This window comes from Benincasa hispida, chromosome 4 (genome assembly GCF_027475165.1).
Source record: "Benincasa hispida cultivar pf3 chromosome 4, pf3_genome.v1.1, whole genome shotgun sequence".
NCBI lineage: Eukaryota > Viridiplantae > Streptophyta > Magnoliopsida > Cucurbitales > Cucurbitaceae > Benincasa > Benincasa hispida.
In genome coordinates, this window is record NC_143481.1 from 43,847,279 (window position 1) to 43,868,587 (window position 21,309).

At 28.4% G+C, this 21,309-nt stretch overlaps 1 protein-coding gene across 1 annotated transcript; it reads right to left on the minus strand.

The window, feature by feature from the left end:
- Window positions 1-8,536: 8,536 nt before the first annotated feature.
- Window positions 8,537-10,606, minus strand: LOC120075147 (uncharacterized). The gene is made up of 2 exons (XM_039028327.2): window positions 9,153-10,606; window positions 8,537-8,868 (listed from the first exon to the last, which is right to left on the minus strand). The coding sequence occupies exon 1, from the start codon at window positions 10,334-10,336 to the stop codon at window positions 9,176-9,178; it is 1,161 nt and encodes a 386-aa protein (XP_038884255.2). The 5' UTR covers window positions 10,337-10,606; the 3' UTR covers window positions 8,537-8,868; window positions 9,153-9,175.
- Window positions 10,607-21,309: the final 10,703 nt, after the last annotated feature.

Consider the following 21,309-nt stretch of genomic DNA (forward strand, 5'->3'; position numbering starts at 1 on the left):
ATTAAAAGAAAGCGATAAAATTGAAAACATGAGAATTTACATTAAAAACTCCCAATTCAAAAAAAAAATCACGATTGAAAGAAATCCACTATATGAAAATTTGTTACAATCACATAGAATAATTTTCTCTCCCTAATCCCAATTATAAGAGCACTCTTTCAAAACTTTTATATTACTCACACTTTTTTGCCCACCTCGAACTAGAGAGTACAAAAAAAAATTTAATTTAGAGTTATCACACTAAGCTTAATGTGTTTTTAATTGGGACTTGAAAATCAAAGGTATAGACTCATTTTATAGTACTTAGGACCTATGACTTTCCTAAACATTTTTAACGTAGGATAAATCCACGATTTTTCTAAACCTTTTAAACGTACTGCATTTTTAATATTTTGCCAAAAATCAAATATAATCTACATTTATGTATGTTAGGAAGATGAGGTAAAATAAAATTAAAAAGAAAGAACAAAAGGTTACAATAATGTTTAATTATTAGAGGCCTTTTTAAATATAAAAATATTTAAAATTATTTATACTTCAAATATTTCTAAAAGTAGAAAACACTTTTAGAACTTTTTCCTAAAATGTAAATATTTTTTGAGATTTTTCTGTTTATAAGAATTTTCCTGATTATTAAATGAAAACTCTCATGTATATTTCTAAACTAAAAGGTTTTACTATAGTCCGTTTTTTTTCTTTTCATTTGCTTGGAACATTGAGCTTATTTCTAGCTCTCATTGTACTTTTTTTTGAAGTTTTTGGATGAAGTATGACGAGGATGTTATGAATATGTCAACTTAGTAAAATATTCTGGGGCATCAACTGATCTCTCAACCGTTCGTATTCTATTAAAAAAAAAACTATTAAGTGAAAACAATACAAAATGCGAACTCATTTCGATAGAAAAGAATCTAACTAAAACCCTGAACATAAACAATGACCTATATTTTTACTCATGACTAGGAGCTGATAAAGGAGGTCAAAAGTTTAAATATCGTATCAAAGACTTTTTAAATGAGATGATAAAATAATTCTCGATGCACATCTTGACCATCTCTTTTACCTTGTGAATATTTAAAAATAAAGATGAAAGAATTCGAGTAACTCATATATGACGATGTGGAAACTTGATTGATTTGTTTTCATTATCAAAATTGATAATGAAAGGATGTTAACTTTAGAAAAATTGAGTAACTATAGAGTGTCCAATTTGACGACTACTAAAAAGGAGAAGGGATAGAGGAGAAAAGCTATTAAATAGGAGAAGATGACTTTGTTGAAAAACGTGTGGGGTTGGGACAGTACATAAATTAAACTCACTTTTCATAAAGACAATCCAAACGATGGCTATGTATTTTAACAGAAAAAAAGGAAGCCAATCTACAACTTGGTACTCTCACTCATCAAATTATTGACAAAAATGTTAATGATTTGCTGGACATTAGCCATTTGTTAATATATATAAAAAAGATACTAATATATGTTTTCTTCTATTTGTTGTTGTTTTTTTTTAATATTTGTGAGTATCCAGGTTAATTTACACACATCTAAATTAATCTCACAGGACAACCCGTCTGATTCTATAATATTTAAGTGTCAAGGAAACTCGTAAAATATTAAATCTTAAGGAGGTGGTCATTGTGGATTGGACCCACATGAGCTCCTAACTCTTTGACATTTTTTATATTCCTACTATCACTATATATTAACAATAAGTTTCTATCTCTCTATAATTTTAATTACCTGTAAAAATAACGGTTTGATCACTAGATTTTGAGTTTAGTCTCCAATTTGGTCTCTAAATTTTAAAATATTCACATTTTAATCTTAAATTTTAATTTAATTTTATTTAGCTAGTAGATTTAAAAACGTTATGTGCTTATCTTGGGTTCTAAGTTCTGTTTCATATGGTTCATAGGTTTCAAAATTGATACTTTTAACTTTGATCTTTTTTCACTAAATTCACATTTTTATTTTTGGTGTTAATGTCTATGAGTAATTTAAAAGAACTATAAAAATTATAATAATTATTTTTCAGTTAGTCTTCATCACCATTAAAATTGATATTAAAATTTTGCTCCAATTAATTGACCGAAAGTTAGCATAAATACTAAAGTGAGCATTATCGAAAACTCATGTGGTAAAAATGTAAAATTTTGAAACATGATGACCAAATGAAAATTAAACTCAAAACTCAAGATTAAAAATATAACAATGTGAAACCTAGGATCTAAATAAAAGTTAAACTCTTAATGTAAAGGTAAAAGTTCAAGATTTTGAAACATAAAAATCCAAATGAAAATTAGATCCAAAATCTAGATTAAAAAAATATTTTTTTTCCCAAAATGTTTTATACCAATAAAATGTTAATCTTTTTCACTTCTACACTTATAAACCTTTTTCAAAATTTAACTGACATGATATGGATTTTTTATGTACAAGTTGTACTCTTGAGCTGAAGGATCGACCTCGACCTATCCCTAGTTGAAGTTAAGGGTAACTTCTCATGGACCTCGGCTCGTGCCTTTACCCTGACACGAGGTCTATTTGAACCTTAAGTAAGGTATTTTGAATCTGTGCTTCGACTTCTGTCTCATTCGAGATTGATTCTTCTAAAGTTCAAATGTACCTATAACAGTTACATGATACCATTATTTCTTAAATTGATTTGAATCTTTTTCCTTTCTTCTTCTAATGTAGAGTAAGTTATGGGTTCAAAAGTCTACGCGGATTCACCAAACATTACATTGATCTTGTCTTGTCCCTTCTTTTTGTATCTTTAGTTAGTTTGACTTTTGTTTTATATTATTCAAAAGGTTTTAGAATCTTTTTTTTGGGAGAAAAAGGAAGAAGACATCTTTCTATCCATCTTCTTTGTCCATTATTCTAAAGGGTTGATTCCACTTCCCATGAATTTTCATGCTTTTTCCTCATATTATTAAGTTTTAAAGTCTGTTTAATAGATTCTTAAAAGAAAAAATAAATGGATTAATGACTTATATTCAAAATTTAAAGACTTATTATACACTTTTCAAAGTTCATTAACTCATAGATCATCAAACATAAAAGTTTATGTCCCGTTTAGTAACCATTTTGTTTTTTGTTCTTTGTTTTTGGAAATTAAGTCTATGGATACTACTTCCACCCCAAATTTCTTTCTTTGTTATCTACTTTTTAGCAATGGTTTAAAAAACCAAGTTGAATTTTGATAACTAAAAAAAATAGCTTGAAAAAAGTATTTGTTTTCGGAATTTGGTTAAGAATTCAATCATCGTACTTAAAAAAGATGCAAATTATTATAAGAAATGTGGATAAAATATGCTTAATTTTAAAAAACAAAAACAAAAAATCAAATGATTACCAAACGAGGTCTTAGAAATTTAAAGTTATATATTTAGCCCCTCATTAAGAAAATTACTTGAGTGCATCCTAAACTGTACCACTCAAATGCTAAATCAAAAGTTGTCAAGTGACAATTTTTTTTTTTTTTTTTTTTTTTTTTTTTTTTTTTTTTGTTATAGAAGGAATGTACGAGAATGGATGAAACCAAGTATTATTCTATTCATGAAATATACATTCGAACAAGTTTGCGAAAAATATTTTTGTTTTGTTTTTGCCTTTCAAGTCAGACTAAGAAAAAAAGAAAAGTGTACATCTTAGCATGGTTGGATATGTTTGTCCCAAATAGGTGAAGACTTGTTCAAGATCAAACAAAATATAAATTCATTTCTAGCTTTGTTTTGCCAATTTATCCTTCTTTTTTTTTTCTTTTTTCTTAGCAATGGAGTCAAAAAAAAGTACTGAGGAGGAAATTCTTTGGAATAGTTTCTTAAAAATGAGACACAATTGGAAATTATTAATCCTCTGAATGTTCCTTAATTGTTCTCTTGTACATTTCAACTTCATGGTACAATAGGTACAATTTATTGGAAATATATTACACCGTGTTCAAAAAGTTAATTACATCCAATAGAACTACAAGTTACTCATGATTTTTTTGTTTGTTAAATTATATATATATATATAAAGAAAACTTATTTTAACTTTTGCCATTTGTCTAAATAATCCAAGTAATGTATCATTCTCGATCTTTCTTCAATGTTTCAAAACTACGATAGAAGTAAAAAACTATTAAAGTTTTGAACATAAACTGAGACCTAAAATTGTGTAACCGAGATCTGCCACCATTTATAGACTTTTAGGTCACCATTGCATCATTCTAGATCTCAAACTTCCATTCAAAATTTTAAAATATTTATAATTCAAAACTAGTTTGGAAATGTTTATGTAAGGTTAAAAATAATGTTATATTTTTTTTTATAGTTCAATTTTTTTAGTACGGGAAGGAGACTAAACCATTTAAGATGATAATTTATGTCTTATCTACTAACACTATAATAACCACATTTTGCTACAGTAAATACTATTTTGTAGTTCTCAATTAACAGTTAACACTATTTCAAAACTCTCATTTACTACGATATTTACTATTTTACATTCATCCTTTTTTTATTATTTGCTATAATGTTTACTATTTTCTTCTCAAACTAAAATAGTTTACACTTCAAACATATACTATTATAACCCAAGCTAAAATAATCTACATCCCAAATATAAATTATTATAATCCAACTATAATAATTTATGACTATAATAACCAACTCCTTGTCCAAAATATCCCAAAAATGTTTTGTGGATACTTAAACAATTATTTTTATTTAACCCACTTTGTATTATAACTTATAACATGTGGAGAGAGTCGAAATTCACTTTAATTAATCATTTAATGAGATCTAATTTTGTTGGTAGAAAAGATCTCACTGAAAGAAAGATTAACCACTCCAATAAATAAACTCAAAATTGATCTCACAAATATTTAATTGGACGTTAAAATTAATAAAACCATTTTTCCCAAAACAAAAGCAAGACCAATTTGAGTGAGTAAATAATTCTATAAAATCAGGGAGAATGCATGCCAGCTTATTAATGAGACATTAGCAACTTAATTTAATCAATCAGTTAATAATTACTTAATGTTTTTTTTTTCCTTTAGAGATCTAACAAAAGCATAGTTGTTGTAAAATATTAATAAAATATAAAACATTCCAACGAGAAAAAAAAAAGGTAGTGCATGTTTGGTATACCAAGCTTTTAATTAATCAATTTTTATTTATTTCTGAGAAACTGGCTTTTAATTATTGCAACAGATCCCCTCCTAATTTTATATAAAGTTGACTTTGAAATTACAAAGTTTGCTAGTTTTTTTTTTTTTAAGATAAAGGAGGATCATTAGGTATATTCGAACAGTTAATTATGGAGAAAGAGAATAATTATAATATGTAATTAATCTCACATGCAAAATGTTACATCGCGGTAAACTCTCAAAGTTTAATAAGTGTTTTTTCTTTTAATAAATCAATCGGTTGTGGATGATATTATCCCAATGGCAATCTCTCGAGCACAAAATCTGCACTTTACTTTAGCTCGAGATATATTCGATTGAGTTTATATTTAACTCTTATCCTTATTATCATTTAATGGATGGTTCTAGGCTTCAAGATCTGATGAAGGTGTTACGGTTGTGTTAACTTAGTTAAAATATTTTGACACGCCTCTTGATCCCATCATTTTCTAGTATTTTGTTCAAAAAAAAACAAATGATTATTTACACGGTATTTGTAAATTTTTTCTAAAGAAATTAGAACATGGTCAAATCAAAAAGTTCAATTGACATACAAGTGTTAATAAGCACGAAGTTTTTGGTTTAAATCTCTCTACTTCTTATTATACTCCAAAAAAGGAAAAAAAAAACATATAAAGAGAGTTTTTTTTTAATTTGAAATCATTTTTTAAGTGCTTAATTAAAATAGCATTTTCTTCTATGAACTTCAGTAAATAAGCTTTGCATTCATTTAAATATTTAAATGGTATGCAAATTGTTATATCACCATTATATTCAACAAGCTAGCAAAACCAATTATTAATGGAGGACATGATAATACAAGAGTTCAATCATAAGATCTCCTGCTTCGACTACATGTTAAATCACACCATTTAAATTAAATTTAAATGAATGAATTATAATGAATTTAATTATATCCATATTTCAATAAAAATAAGAAAATAATGAAGGGTATCATTTTCTGTGAAGGAAAATTAAAATGGAATAATAAGTGCTTTTTTGGTATGTGAAAAAACTTTGAGAGACAATGAAAAACTTAGATGGTAAGTATATATAAGCATATGTGACACTTTTTTTTAATTAAAACTAAAGATTTCTAGCTCTATGCTAGTTGAGCTAACATAAAAATTAATGACTTAATTTGGTCATCTTTCCCAATTATTCAAATTTTACCATCCCAAAATTCAACTCACTAAAACCATTCTCCATTCTCAAAATTTGGACTCCCTTGGTCTTCCTTTCCAATTTTGTTTTCAAAAAATTTAATTCACATCTTGAATAGTAAACTCTATTTTTATTGACTCGTGTTACTAAAAAAATTATTGTCCATCTCTACATGTTGGTGGAAAAGATAGGAAATTTTTTAACATTTTATAAATACAACAAGGCTTAGAAGGATTGGACTAATGCATAAGTTATTATAAATCTAATATCTATATTTTGGAGAAAGTTAGAACTGAGATTGTATAATTTGATAAAAGCTAATAAATATAGTTCCCATAGTTGGATAATCTATAATAATTTTATAAAACATATGGATTAAACGATAATTATAAATTATAGAAATTAACTCCTTTCAATTTTTTCAAAATCATATAAACCAAATTTGTAATTTAACTTGAAAATCTTAAAATAATAAGAATTAATTATGTGTATCTCACTGGTTGAAATATAAATTCCATGACATAAAATAATCCTAAAAAAATAAAATACAAAATATAAAATATAAAAAATAAGTTTAAAATGATAATTCAACTTTAAAATTCAAAACCCCAAAAAGTTATTTATTTATTTTTACTTTTTAAATTAGGCTATTTACCAATATAAAAAAATGAAACAAAATATTTATAAGTATAGCAAAATATCACCATCTAATCTGCGATAGACCACGATAGGCTACTATCTGTATCTATCTAACGCGATAGACTTCTATTTGTGTTTATCTAAGACAGATAGATATAAATAGTAGTCTATCGCAATCTATTGTAAATAGACGGTGATACTTTGTCATTGTTTGTAAATATTTTCAACAGCTTTATCATTTAAAATAATTTCTTTTAAATTTGGTAAAAAAATCAATAATAATAAAATATAGGGACCTTTTCGTTGCCATAGAATAATCACCGGCCCCAATCTTCATAGCAATTATTGTGGGTGGGCCCTTGTGATTGGATTGACCATATATTAAAATAAAAAGAAGTAACTTTCATTTATGTCATAAGAAGAAACATTTTCCTAACATATTGACCCTATGCAACAATTGATAAATAGAGTTTATCAATATTTAATGTCGATAACCGCTTTAATTAACTTAAGTAAACTTTGCTAAAAAAAATATTTAGGTAAAGATGTCAATTTAAACCTATTTTAACTGATTAAGATATATATTTTAGATTTGAAACTCAAATTCACCACGTCACATGTTATTGGCTAAAAAAAAAAATGTTATTTTAATGAAAATCGTTATGGATTGTTTTTCAAAATTGAGTATTTTGATTGAGACCACAAGTCTTCATTTTTTTAGATTGTGAGAATACAATCTCAATGTGATTATAATTTTCTTATACGTTTCTTGTGACAATGTGACAATGAATCTTTACTTAAAAGTTGATCTAAAGAAAAAATAAAAGAAAGGAAAAACCTTTACTTTGAATTTGCAAAATATATAAAACTACAAACACTTTCTCATTTAATTCAAGGTTTAGCCAAGATGCAATATATATAGTTCAATTAGATTTAAAAAAAATTTTTTTTTGAAAAGAGTATAGCTTAATTACTTAAAGTCTTTTTTTTAACAAATGTTTTTTTTATCTGAAAATCTATTGTCCCTAATAATTCGAGAAATTATTGTAAGGCCTGAGTTTAGAAGGATATATGAATGAACTGAGATCACATCCGAATGAGAGGGATCATAAAGATACAAAAGTATAATTAAGAAAGACTTAAAATAATTTAAAATTACAACTTATACCAACAAGCTACTCTTTCCTTTTCGATGCTCAATCATAGTAATTTCGAAGCTAAGTCTGTTTAGCATAAAGTAATGCTATGTTGGATGATCTCTTAGGAATATTTCTATAAAACATATGAGTGTAAAGACAAAGCATGTCAAAACGATCCATGTTGATTTACAGAGATAATCTTTTTCTTAAAAGTGTCTAAGACAAATACATTAACGTAACTAGGTCCCAGGAAAATATCGAAACTATCAAGTATTGAATCCATATTTTGAATCTTGGAATTAGGACGTGACAGTTGAATATCAAATATTTACAGGTGGTTGAGGTTAATAGTCTCTTTAAATATGAATGGATGGCTTATCAGATGTATTATGAGATGGAAGAAGGGATAATGTGCGATGAAAATGCATTTATTAAGATATAAATATATATATAAAATAAAGCACAACCTCTGCTTTGAGCAAAAAAGGCTGAGCTGAGCTCCATTACAGACAAAGACAACATGGGATTAAGCTGTTTTACAAGCAAATACTTGTGAATTTAAAACTGCAATAATATTGGAAAACTGTAATAATAATATAATATATGAAAAATAAAACACCAAATATACTAGATTAATTCATTAATTCCCCTATGCACCAAACTAAAATTCACACTGTGCTTCACATCTTTCAACAAAGCCTCTTATTTTGACTTCCACATATATATATTCTCATCTTCACCTTCCTGCACAACACAGCAAATTAACCAAGTTATTATTTGGATCCCAACTTTTTATTTTTTATGGGGATATAGTTTTTTTTTTATTTAAAAAAAATAAAGAATAAACAGCCGTCCAAATTTTAGTAGTGGTCAACAAAATTTTTATGATGTTAAATCGACAGAATTATTATTATTTGTTTTATTTGAATTGACCTTTCTCTCCTCATATGAAAGTAACATATATTAATTATGTTATTGTTATATACGTGGAGAAAAGACAACGCAATTTGGTGGAAGATTTAAATTACCTTTGACGTAGGAGATTTAATTCCTAGTAGTGTGGAGGTGGTGGTGGTGATGAGTAGTAATAGACGGGAGGTGGTGGGGAGTGGTACACCGGTGGTGGTGGAGAGTGGTATACTGGAGGTGGGTTGTATACCTTCTTTGGTGGTGGTGGAGAGTAGACGGGTGGTGGGTAATATACCTTCTTCGGTGGAGGCGGAGAGTAGACGGGTGGTGGGTAATATACCTTCTTCGGTGGAGGCGGAGAATAGACGGGTGGTGGGTAGTATACCTTCTTGGGTGGTGGCGGCGAGTAGACGGGTGGTGGGTAATATACCTTCTTGGGTGGTGGTGGAGAGTATACTGGTGGTGGGTAGTATACCTTCTTTGGTGGTGGAGGAGAATGGTAGACGGGAGGTGGGTAGTATACCTTCTTGGGTGGTGGTGGAGAGTAGACGGGAGGTGGATAGTATACCTTCTTGGGTGGTGGTGGAGAGTAGACGGGAGGTGGATAGTACACCTTCTTTGGTGGTGGTGGAGAGTAAACGGGTGGTGGATAGTATACCTTCTTGGGTGGTGGAGGAGAATGGTAGACAGGAGGTGGATAGTATACCTTCTTGGGTGGTGGAGGAGAATGGTAGACAGGAGGTGGGTAGTACACCTTCTTGGGTGGTGGTGGAGAGTAGACTGGTGGTGGGTAGTACACCTTCTTGGGTGGTGGTGGAGAGTAGACTGGTGGTGGGTAGTACACCTTCTTGGGTGGTGGAGGAGAATGGTAGACGGGAGGAGGGTAGTACACCTTCTTCGGTGGTGGAGGAGAATGGTAGACGGGAGGTGGATAGTACACCTTCTTCGGTGGTGGTGGTGAATGGTAGACGGGAGGTGGATAGTACACCTTCTTTGGTGGTGGCGGAGAGTGGTAGACGGGAGGTGGGTAGTATACCTTCTTAGGTGGTGGCGGAGAGTGGTAGACGGGAGGTGGATAGTACACCTTCTTAGGTGGTGGTGGAGAGTGGTAGACGGGAGGTGGATAGTACGGTTTCTTTGGCGGTGGAGGAGAGTGGTATACTGGAGGCGGATAGTATACCTTCTTAGGCGGAGGGGGAGGAGAAGCATAGATATAATTAGCATTGGTGGTTGATGGCAAGTTTAGGGAAAGAAGAGCAACAAAGGCAGCAAAAAGAACCGCTGAAGATCCCATTTTTCCCATCCTTGAATGGATTGGTGGGTTTCCAATTCTGCCTTTCACAATACCTTCCCTCCCCTTTATATAGCTTTGGCCTTTTACCCACTTCACTCACTCAAACCCTCTAAACTTAATGATCACTGGTGAAATTTAATTTAATTACTTCACCTAACAAATAATAAACTATTTTCTTTTAATAACATACATGAAAATCATAGACATGCACACATATTATTGTCGGTAGATGACAAAGATGGTTAAAATAATAATATGTGTTGTCATCATGTTTGGACTAATTATGAAACCTTCCACCAAGGATTTCACCCTTTTTATATATGATTTTGCAGTATCTTATATTAAAGATGTGAGATTTTTTCTTAATCATATAAACAATCTTATTTAATTTAACTCACTCTAGATTTCAAAGTTGATACCAGTATATATGTTAAAGTAAGTTAGGTCTGGATAAATGATGTTAATAATGGTTGAACCAAATGAAATAATTATTAAAGTGTGTAATAATAAAATTAATTAGGGAGAAAAATAATTAAATAAAATTGAAAATATTTGGTGCAATTAGTGTTGAAATTAGGAAGGGTTGATGGGAGGTGGGACCCGGCGGCTTGACTTATTCTTCATGTAATGTTTTAAGATTGAATGGCTGGTCCAATTTGATGGGTTGCTTTCACAACTACAATTTGCATGGGCTTGGCGTTTACTTGTACTTGTTTTTCTGTGGGCGACCACTACCATACTACTATTCAAATACTTCCTCTGCTAAATTTCTTTTTTCTTTTCAATTCAAATACTTCCTCTGCTAAATTTCTTTTTTCTTTTCAAATATATTCATAGTCGAAATCAGTATAACCCGATTGATTTATAGTATATAGTATATGCTAACGATCGAGAGGTTTATAGTTAGAATCTTTCACTCTTATTGTACCAAAAACGTACAAACTTTTTAATTGCGTCAATGAAATATTTACATAGAATATTTATAGAGATGGATTAATGAATATGTCATGCCGATAATATTTTTGTTGATTGCATTAGCAATATGTGATGACTAAACTGAAATATAATTCAAGTAGTTTTTTTTTTAGGAACAAAGACAAAACAACAAAAACCAATACAATCAAATCATGCGACATGGCGAAAGAAAACCACTCAGGATGAGGAGAATAATTCAAGAAGTTAAGAGTAGGTCAAATTACAAGTTTCTTTTAAGCTTATGTCTAGTAAATTTGTGAATTTAATAAAAATGGTGAATAAGTTTATGGACCAATTGATAAAATTTTGAAAATTCCTAGACTTGGTATATTTTTTAAAAGTTTACATATATATTAGAAACAAAATTGAAAGTTATTGATAGTAGATAATGTTTAAACTTCATGAACTTTTTAAATATAAACATATTTTGTTTAAATTTTACAAACTTTTTAAATACAAATGTTAAAGTTGAGTGGCTACGCTGGAAAATTAATTATCTAGAAATATAATTGATTATGATTGATTAAAGAAATATAATGTAATCAAAGTTTAAGAACTAGATTATACTCAAGACTCTAGTGAATTATTGGGGTTGGGGTCATCTAAAAAATTTGAGTAAATCTCTCATCCTAAAGATACATTGTTTCTTCTTGTTGAGTAAGAGTGATCAATGAAACCGCTAAAATCGAACTGAATACTAAATTGATTCGGAATCGAATCAAATCCAAATTAATGTGGTTTGATATATCAAACAGAATTATTGTGGTTCGGTTTGGTTTCAAATTTGAAAATCGATTTAAAATCGAACCGAACCGTTTTTTTAATAAATATATTTAAAAAATAATATATATATATATATACGTGCGGTTCGGTTTGGTTTTCAAAAAGTACACTTTTTAAAATTTGCGGTTCGATTCAATTTGGAAATCCAACTGTGAATACCACTATGATTGGAAACATTCTATTACATAAATGATATCCAAAATCCATGTTTTGAATTGATAATTTATGTTCTTATCAAACAAAAATATCCTATTTTTCCAATACATTCATTAAAATCCCTTTTATTTTTATTTTTTTTTTGTTTTCTTCATTCCAACAACTCTAGCTCAACTTTTATTTCCCCTTCCTACTTTCTCAAATTTAATTAACTATCGACTTCAATTACATATGGTGCCCACATACTTTTCCTTTCTTTTTTTTTTTTTCTCCCCATGAAATTAATAAAATTTGATGTTTTTAATTAAAATCATATATATTTAGATAACAATTCATTTGGCTCTCACTCAATTATTATAATTATTTCTGGAAAATTCCTATATATCTTTTTGAATGTAATGAGCCTATCCTCTTTTCTCTATTCATATTCCACAAAGAAAAATAAAAAAATATTGATCATTAATCCAAGAACCGAATAGTCGGAGGACTCTTCTGACCAAACAAACAATTGTCAGTAAAGTTGTTTCTTTTTTTTCCCCTTGAAATCCAAAGAATTTTTATTACTTTATACATAACATAGGTCATCGATTCAGCATTGGATAAAAAAGCAAAAAATGAGGGTGAAATCCTCATTTTTTTTTTTAGTTTTTTAGAAAAAATTCTAATATTCTATTAAAATAAAAAATAATAAAAAAAGGGGTTCAAATCATTTTATCGACATAGTGTTCTATATCGAAAAAAAATTCCAACAAATTTGAAACGATTTATATATTAACATAGTAGTAGAAAGAGTACCATGCTGTGTCCGGACTTCAAACGGTTTAGCTTTAACCATATTAATAGTCCCACATTATTGGTTGATAGAGAATTCAGTAGTGTTGGGATAGCCCTATGAATATTATATATATTATGAGGTTCCTTAATTTTCCCGATGCGTGAGATCCCTCAACAATATATTTTAAGATTTTGATATACGTATTTTTGAAATACTTAAGCCTCCGGTAAGAAATCACAAAATGGATTTTTTCTTAGTAATATGTCTACTTACATTTAATAAGGTTGATAGACAGGTTGATATGATTAGGTGACATTCATATATATGATTTGGACTATTTATTCAAGACGTTAAATTCACATGCCCAGCCTCTCGTTAGTTTAATCCCATTTGATGACCATTTAGTTTTTGATTTTTTTTTTTTTTTTTGAAATTAAGCTTATAGACATTACTGCATTTATAAATTTTTTCATTTGTTATTTAAAACCAATAGTTTAAAAAACAAAATTAAAATTTGAAAACTCAAAAAAAGTAACTTTTAAAAACTTGTTTTTATTTTTAAAACTTGACTAAGAATTCAACCATTATATTTAAGAAAAATACAAATAATTATAAAAATAGGAGAAATAGACTTAATTTTTAAAAACAAAAAACCAAAAAACAAAATGACATCTTAATTAATTTTCAAAATTGAATCCCAATGGTGAAATGAACGTCTCGGCATACAAAGTGCAAATTAATTTGGGAATGAATATTGCATACGGTCAAGCCTCGATTCAATTTATATACTCAATCAATAACTTTACTCAAAATTTTGATGTGTTTAATATAATATAACATTATATAATGTGAGAACAGATTCAAACCTACACCATGAGCTATGCTCAAATTAAAAAGAAAAAATTGAAACTAAAATTTATATCCTTGTTAAATGTATCTATTAAAAAAAAAAGAGATTATTTTCATATATAATAAAATGAATCAACATATTTATAAATATAACAAAACGTCACTGTCTATCAGTGTCTATCATTGATAGACAATGACATTTTGTTCTATTCGAGAATATTTTCATCAATTTTGTCATTTAAAACAATTACCTCTTTTAAAAAAAATAAAGTAATTGAATTTTTTTAATATAAAATTATGGTTTAAAGACTAAATCGTTACAAATTTAAACCTATAAAGGCTAAAATGTTAAATCTTTAAAATTTAAGGTTTAGACTATTATTTCAATGAATAAATTACATTGATCACCAAAGGAGCTATTTACCCTAAAACTAACTATTATGTTTATAAAAAAAAAAAAAAGTTTGTAAATATAACAATAAATTAGAAGTTAACTAAAATATAGATGAAAATTGGAATTTCTACGATTTTAGGGTAGTTAAAGAATTAAACTATGTTTAAAGCAAGATTAAAACAAATAGAGATTAATTAATTAATTAAGGTGTGGGGGTGGGGAAGTGTATGCACGTGACAATCACATGGTATTGGATTGAATAATTTTGTGTTGGGTGTGAGTTGTTTAAAGTGGGAGTAGGTGAGAAATAGAGGTACATATATAAATTGGATGTGTTTGAGTAGGAAAAGTTGTTAACTAAATCGATGATTTAGCCATCGCTATAATATATATATATATATATTATTATTGGAGGATTCTACCTGGTGTGTTAATATTTGGCAGCACACTCATTAGAAATCAGAAGTTTCCATTTTCATCCCAAATTTAAAAAGAAAAAAAAATGTACGAAAATATCAATATCGATGGAAATTTAAAAATTTTTATGAAAATTTATTGAAATTGATCAAAATTATTTTAATTAGTTAACTATAGTTTAGTTAGATTATAGTTTACCATTTTTTAATCATCATTTCTATGAAGTAAGATAATATTTACTTGTATATTGTAATTTTTTTTTGTAAATATTGATGCGAGAGTAGACATTTTCAAAAAAGAAATGGAAAAATAATTATAATGTAATATAAAGTTTAGGAATAGTTTGAGGTGAAATGAATGATAAATGAAAGTTTTGGATAATAAAATAAATAAAAGTCACCACAATTCATTTGAGGTGATATGATGTGAAGTTTTAATGGAAAAAGTTTGGATGGGGTTAAAAATAAATAAATATATATTTTTTGTGGTTTTTTTCAAATTCAACTTCTTTGGAAATAGAAATTTTGGATTGAAAATAAAGAGGAAAGTTGTAAATTAGAAAAAGTAGCATATAAAAAAAAAAAAACTCCATTCTTCATTGAAAATGATATTGACAATACATCAACGGAAAAAATTTGAATTAAGCTAACATGGCTCGTTCTTAAAAAAAAAAATCTCAAAATCTCTTCAAAACTTTTCTTTAAATTTTGAAATTTATCAAAATTTTCTTAAAATTTCAAGGTTTCTCAAAATTTCGTTGAAATGGGGGAAAACAAAATTCTCCCTACCGAAAGTTCGATCGAAATTTTCCACTATGGTGAACTTTAAAAAATTTGGATGACTTATTTAAACATTTTTATGATAATGTTTCTAATGTTTATATCTTATTTTAGTTGCCTAAAGCATCACTCTATTAACATAAAATTTATATGATCAATTATGAGGTAAGTGATTTAATTTTTCTACTCCACTTATTTTGAAAAAATCTTATTTAAGTCTCTATGTATATTTTTTTAATCATTGGGTCAACTTTAATATTTTACTCTTTTTCAATATTCAATATATCAATTACAACATAAAAAGGAATAAATTTTTTTAGTATTCTATTTCCCTTAAAATTACGAATTCCCTTAATTAATATTAATAAAAAAAATTAATCTTTGTAATTTTACTTGTATTTTTCTTCTTAATAATATCTTGTACTTTCAAAACATCTAAATTATGGAGTTGTCCTGAACAACTTTTGAATAGTGATTATGTTGGGTCATTGTTTGTAAAATCTAACGCATAATCTATAAAGATTAAATTATAAAAATAATTAAAAAAAAACTTCCTAAATTTTCACAGTTTCAGTTAGAAAAATACTTACGTACATCCTAAATAATACCTAGTTTCATGCATCCTACCCAATTATTCAATTTTATCATAGGATACACCAAAGTATTACCTTTTCAATTATGTTTGAAGAGGCCCTTGATTACAAAGATCAATTAGGAAATAACCATGCTCAAGTTCAACATCTCGTCATTTCTACAATCCTTTGGACAGTTTAGAAGGAAATGAACAACATAATTTGTCTCTGACAAATATAATCTAGAAGCCTCGACCAACTAGTCGATGGCATTCTTATGGTATATTTGCTCTTTGTTATTAAAATCAAAGCGTTTCACCAATTATGATCTTTCATATATTGCTCTAATTTGAAAAGCTTTCATATAACTTTATATATTCTTACCTCCATCAGTACATAATACCTCTAGGTTTCGAAAAATTAATTTTCACTTGCAAAATTTGAAATTTGTTAAAAAAACATAAACTTGATGAGAGTTTTGTCACTGTAATAAAATGGAAATTGATACAACGATGCATGTGTAAAAATAGATAGACAACTTGACATTGTTTACTATAATTTCATATTAATTTATGTGATAAGTAATGGATAAAGATTAAAACCAACATCAATAAAAGTTAACAAGACTAAATTAATTTAAGTTTTTTTATTTTTTATTTTGAGGATATTGAAAACCCTATTTCTTATGGATTTGTTTTTTCTTTTTTTTTTTTAAAAAAATTTTTTAATTGACAAGATGCGCGATTTTTTATCCCCTTCTCGGAAGTTTGGTCAAAGAATGTGACTTGGCGGCTATTTAGGTGCTTAAAATTTTTAGAAAACCAAAAATATAGCTCGGTTTAATTAATCAAATTATTTTTAGCCTATTCAATTTTCCATCTAAATTTTAAAAGTGGTTGGTGAAAATTTAAGTCTTTCATTCTTGATCGATGATATAATATCTTAACTAATTAAAATACATTCAAATTGATATATCAATTGTTATTTTATATAATGGATCAATTGTATAATTCGAAATTTAACAATGTAAATAAAATAGTTTTAAAAATTTAGAGATTATAGCCACGATATTCAAATATATAGTTAAGGTATGTAATCAAATCAATGTCAAAGACTAATTCAAGAAAAAACAATAATTAAGGTACCGTTTGGTAATCATCTTATTATTTGTTTTTGTTTTTGAAAATTAAGTACACTATTTCTACCTCCAAATTTCTTTCTTTATTATCTATTTTTCACCAATGATTTAAAAAACAAGCCAAATTTTGAGAACTAAAAAAAAGTAGTTTTCTATTGTTTTTTGTTTTTAGAATTTTATTATTATGTAAATCAATTTAAGAAATATTGATGAAATAGATATAATTTTCGAAAACAAAAATAAAAAATCAAATGATTATCAAACGGGATCTAAAGAGTTTCTCTTAAAAGAAAATTTTAAGTGAAGAAAGAAAGATTTAAATGTCCACTAATACTTAAACTTCTCGATCAGATTAAAAAAGATAAAAATTAAAATAGATTAGATACATTTTAATGTGATTTATTGTTAATTAATAATTTCAAAAGAACTTGTTAGTCAATGAATTCCTAATTGTTTTCTGTACCGTCAATATGAACATATGACATTTTGGCCTTTGGATTATAATATATAATGAGTAATAATAAATTTATGAAAAAAAAATCAATAAAATAAAAAGTAGATAGCGTGGAAAGTTGAAAAAATAATGATAAAATGAGTAGTTAATGAATTAGTCAATTGTGTATCACATTTAATATATATATATATTTTTGACATGTTCGGTCACCATATAAGTGATTTGAGGGCAGATTTATTATTATTATTATTGAGAAACAGCTTCATTTTCTTCTTATACTAATATTAATTAATATATGTATTGGTATTATCGTAGCTAACAAATTGGTATATGGTCTGAAAATAGCTGTCAAATACTCAAAATTATATTATTTACTACTTGCTCAATCCCTTATCCAAAATTAGGTCCAAAGGTGACTCATCAGGGTCAAATTGGGCAATAAAAGTTTTTTTTTTCTTTGAAAAAGGCAATAATATTATTAATATGAATTAATTTAGTTAAATATGAATCCAAACCCTTATCCATATTCACAATTTGGTTAAAGATTGAATTTATTTTCTAACTTATTTTTTTAAAGTAAGGTGAGAAAAATTCAATTTGATATTCATCTTCATACTTATTTATAAAAAAGAAAATTTTCACTAATAGAAGAAATGTCAAACTATTTATAGAAATAAAAAAAAATCCTCATATAGACTTCTATCAACGTTTATCAATGATAGATTTCTATTTGTTTCTCTCACTTATAAACATTGACAGGCTTTTATCAGCCTTTATCAGTCTCTATCAAAGAAGATTAAAATTTTGCTATTTTGTGTAAATGGTTTCTCTTATTTTCTATTTTTGAAAACCTCCTTATTTAAAAATGGTAAGTAGGAGAGATGAAAAATCTCTTAAAATCGAAAAAAATTATAAAATAACCCCAAAATAAAAAACTTTTCTTCGGATTATCTCTTTCTCAAAACGTTTCTACAATTGACATTTTCCACATGTGAAATACTAGATATACCCCTACTTTTTAAAACCAAAGAAGCACCTACTCCTTCTCATTTACAAGCGTGTATTTTCCCGTTCCTATTCGCATTCGCATTCGAGTACTCTGCTCAATTTCTCTCAATGTCTCCCTTCGTCTTCGACGTCGTTTGCTACTCGTCCATTGCATCTACACATTTTCGCCTTTGTTTCAACTCTATCTCTACTGTTCCAATCATCTAAAAGAAACTTTGTATAATCGATCGTATAGATTCATATACTAGGTTGCATAGATTTATATAATCGATTGTATAGCAAAAGTTAAATGATTGCATAGCACAAGCTATAAGATCGTATAGTTTTTCATATACGATCGTTTAGGTTTTTGCTATATGATCGTATAGCTTCTGCTATACGATCATGTAGCTTTTGAAACTACAAGAGGGTAGTTTAATTTAATAAAAGGACCTAATTGCAACCATTTTGAAACTACAAGAGGGTAATTGATCAAATTGAAAGTTCAGGGTGTGATTATAACCAATTCCATATTTTAAGGGTGGTTTTTGCAATTTTCCTTTCATTTTCATCTTTTTCCCGTGAAGTTACTTCATGAGACAAACTTACATTATTATGAACAAAATAAATATGTCTCGTGAAGTCATAGATTGTCCCATGAAGTTACTTTACGAGACAAAAGACAGAAATAGACTCAATTTTCAATATATATTTAATGCAACACCAACATGTATTCAATGCAACACCAACATTTAATATGTATTCAATGCAATACCAACATTCCACCAAAGCCTTTATTCCCAACTAATATTCTACCAATGACATTGAATAACATTGATATGAACAAAAAAGAGGCCACTCTTTGTATTCACTTTCTTTCGAACCCCACGAAGTTATCCTATTGTTCTTTCGGTGTGTTCTCTCAGAGTTTCAGTCCAACATCCTCATCGTCGATCGCTTTCATTGCCAGATTCAAAAATGGAGAGAATGTAAGTGATATTATACAATATTTCTTGTCCCATATCACTTTTATACTAAGTGTCATTTAGCATCAAATGAACGATTGTATAATAATATATACATGATCGTTCATTACAATATAAACGATCGTTTATAAATTACTAAATGATCATGTAGTAATTTATAAACGATCGTTTAGTAATTTACAATCGTTTATGAATTACTACACGATCATTTAGTAATTTATAAACGATCATTTAGTCATTCATAAGCAATCGTGTTGTAACATATACACGATTGCATATACAATACTAAGCGAACACTTACCAATTACTGGGTGATTTCTTAAACTTTTATGGGATAGTTTTTAAGATTTACTTATCTAATTTTAGATCAATGATACTACTTCGTATCTTTGTACAATTTGGTAGGGATTGGAATGAGTTCAGAAGAAATTATGTTGGAGGTCATATGAAAGGCCTGAAAGTAAAAAATGATATAACAGTCAGTGAGTTAGTGAGTATTATGTACCAACGACTGAATATCAGTATAGATATGTTTGATATACACATCAAATGTTGTTACAATTTATTGGTCCCAACTCCCCCGGTTGACATAATTGATGATGAAGACCTTAGTTTTTTCTTAGAAGGCAGTGATGCATCCCGGATGTCGTTATTTGTATTAGTTACACCTCATGAAAGTCCTGGAGTACATAGAGACAATATGTACCAGCAATGCAATCGAATAAATCAACCCATTTCAACCAGTCAAAACTTTGGGTTTAACCATTCCAACACATAATATTCACGCTATGTCTTCACTTGATGATCATATTGAGCCATGTAACTTGGGGGATGACCGAAGTGAAGCTTGATTTGGTCACAACAATGAAACCAGATGTACTCCACAATTCGATATTGGACATGAATATGGACAATTTTCAGGACCACAAATAAGTCTAGGACCTTACATTCATGTTTCAACCCCACCTGCTCCCATCTCACCAGTGGTGATGCCTTCGATTCAAATGTATTCCACTGTTCCAACCCAACCCTTTGTAGATATACCCAAACCATTAGAGGGATCATCATATGACGACTTCATCATGATACCTCATAACTGTTGAATGATGAGAAAATAAAGGTTGGTCAGATTTTCTATTCGAAATATGATTTATCAGTTAAATTATCGATGCTTGCAATAAGAAAGAACTTTGACTACGTGTAAAAGAGTCAACAAAGAGCTTGCTAACTATCCAGTATTTGGTAGAGGAATGTAAGTGGAGGGTCCATGTAAAAAAAAAAAAAATGAAAGAAAGCAATTCTTTCAACATGAAGAAATATCCAAGCGAACATACATGTTCTCTTGAAATGAGAATCAATAATCTTCAACAAGCAAAAATGTGGGTTATTGGACACTTAATCAAGTCAAAATATGAATAAGTTGGTTAAACATACCGCCCGATGGATATAATTGAGGATGTTCGACGAGATTATGGAGTGAATATAAGTTACGAGTGGGCTTATCACGTTAGAGAGTATGGATTGGTATTCGCACGAGGGTCGTTGAAAGGATCATATGCTATTGTTAGGGCATATGGTGACACACTTAAGCTTGCAAATCCAGGTACGATCTTTGAGGTTGAAGTAGAGGATGGACAATACTTTAAGTATGTCTTCATGGCACTTGGTCTTTGTATCGGGGGTTTTTTGAACTGCATTCGCCTAGTAATCGTTATTA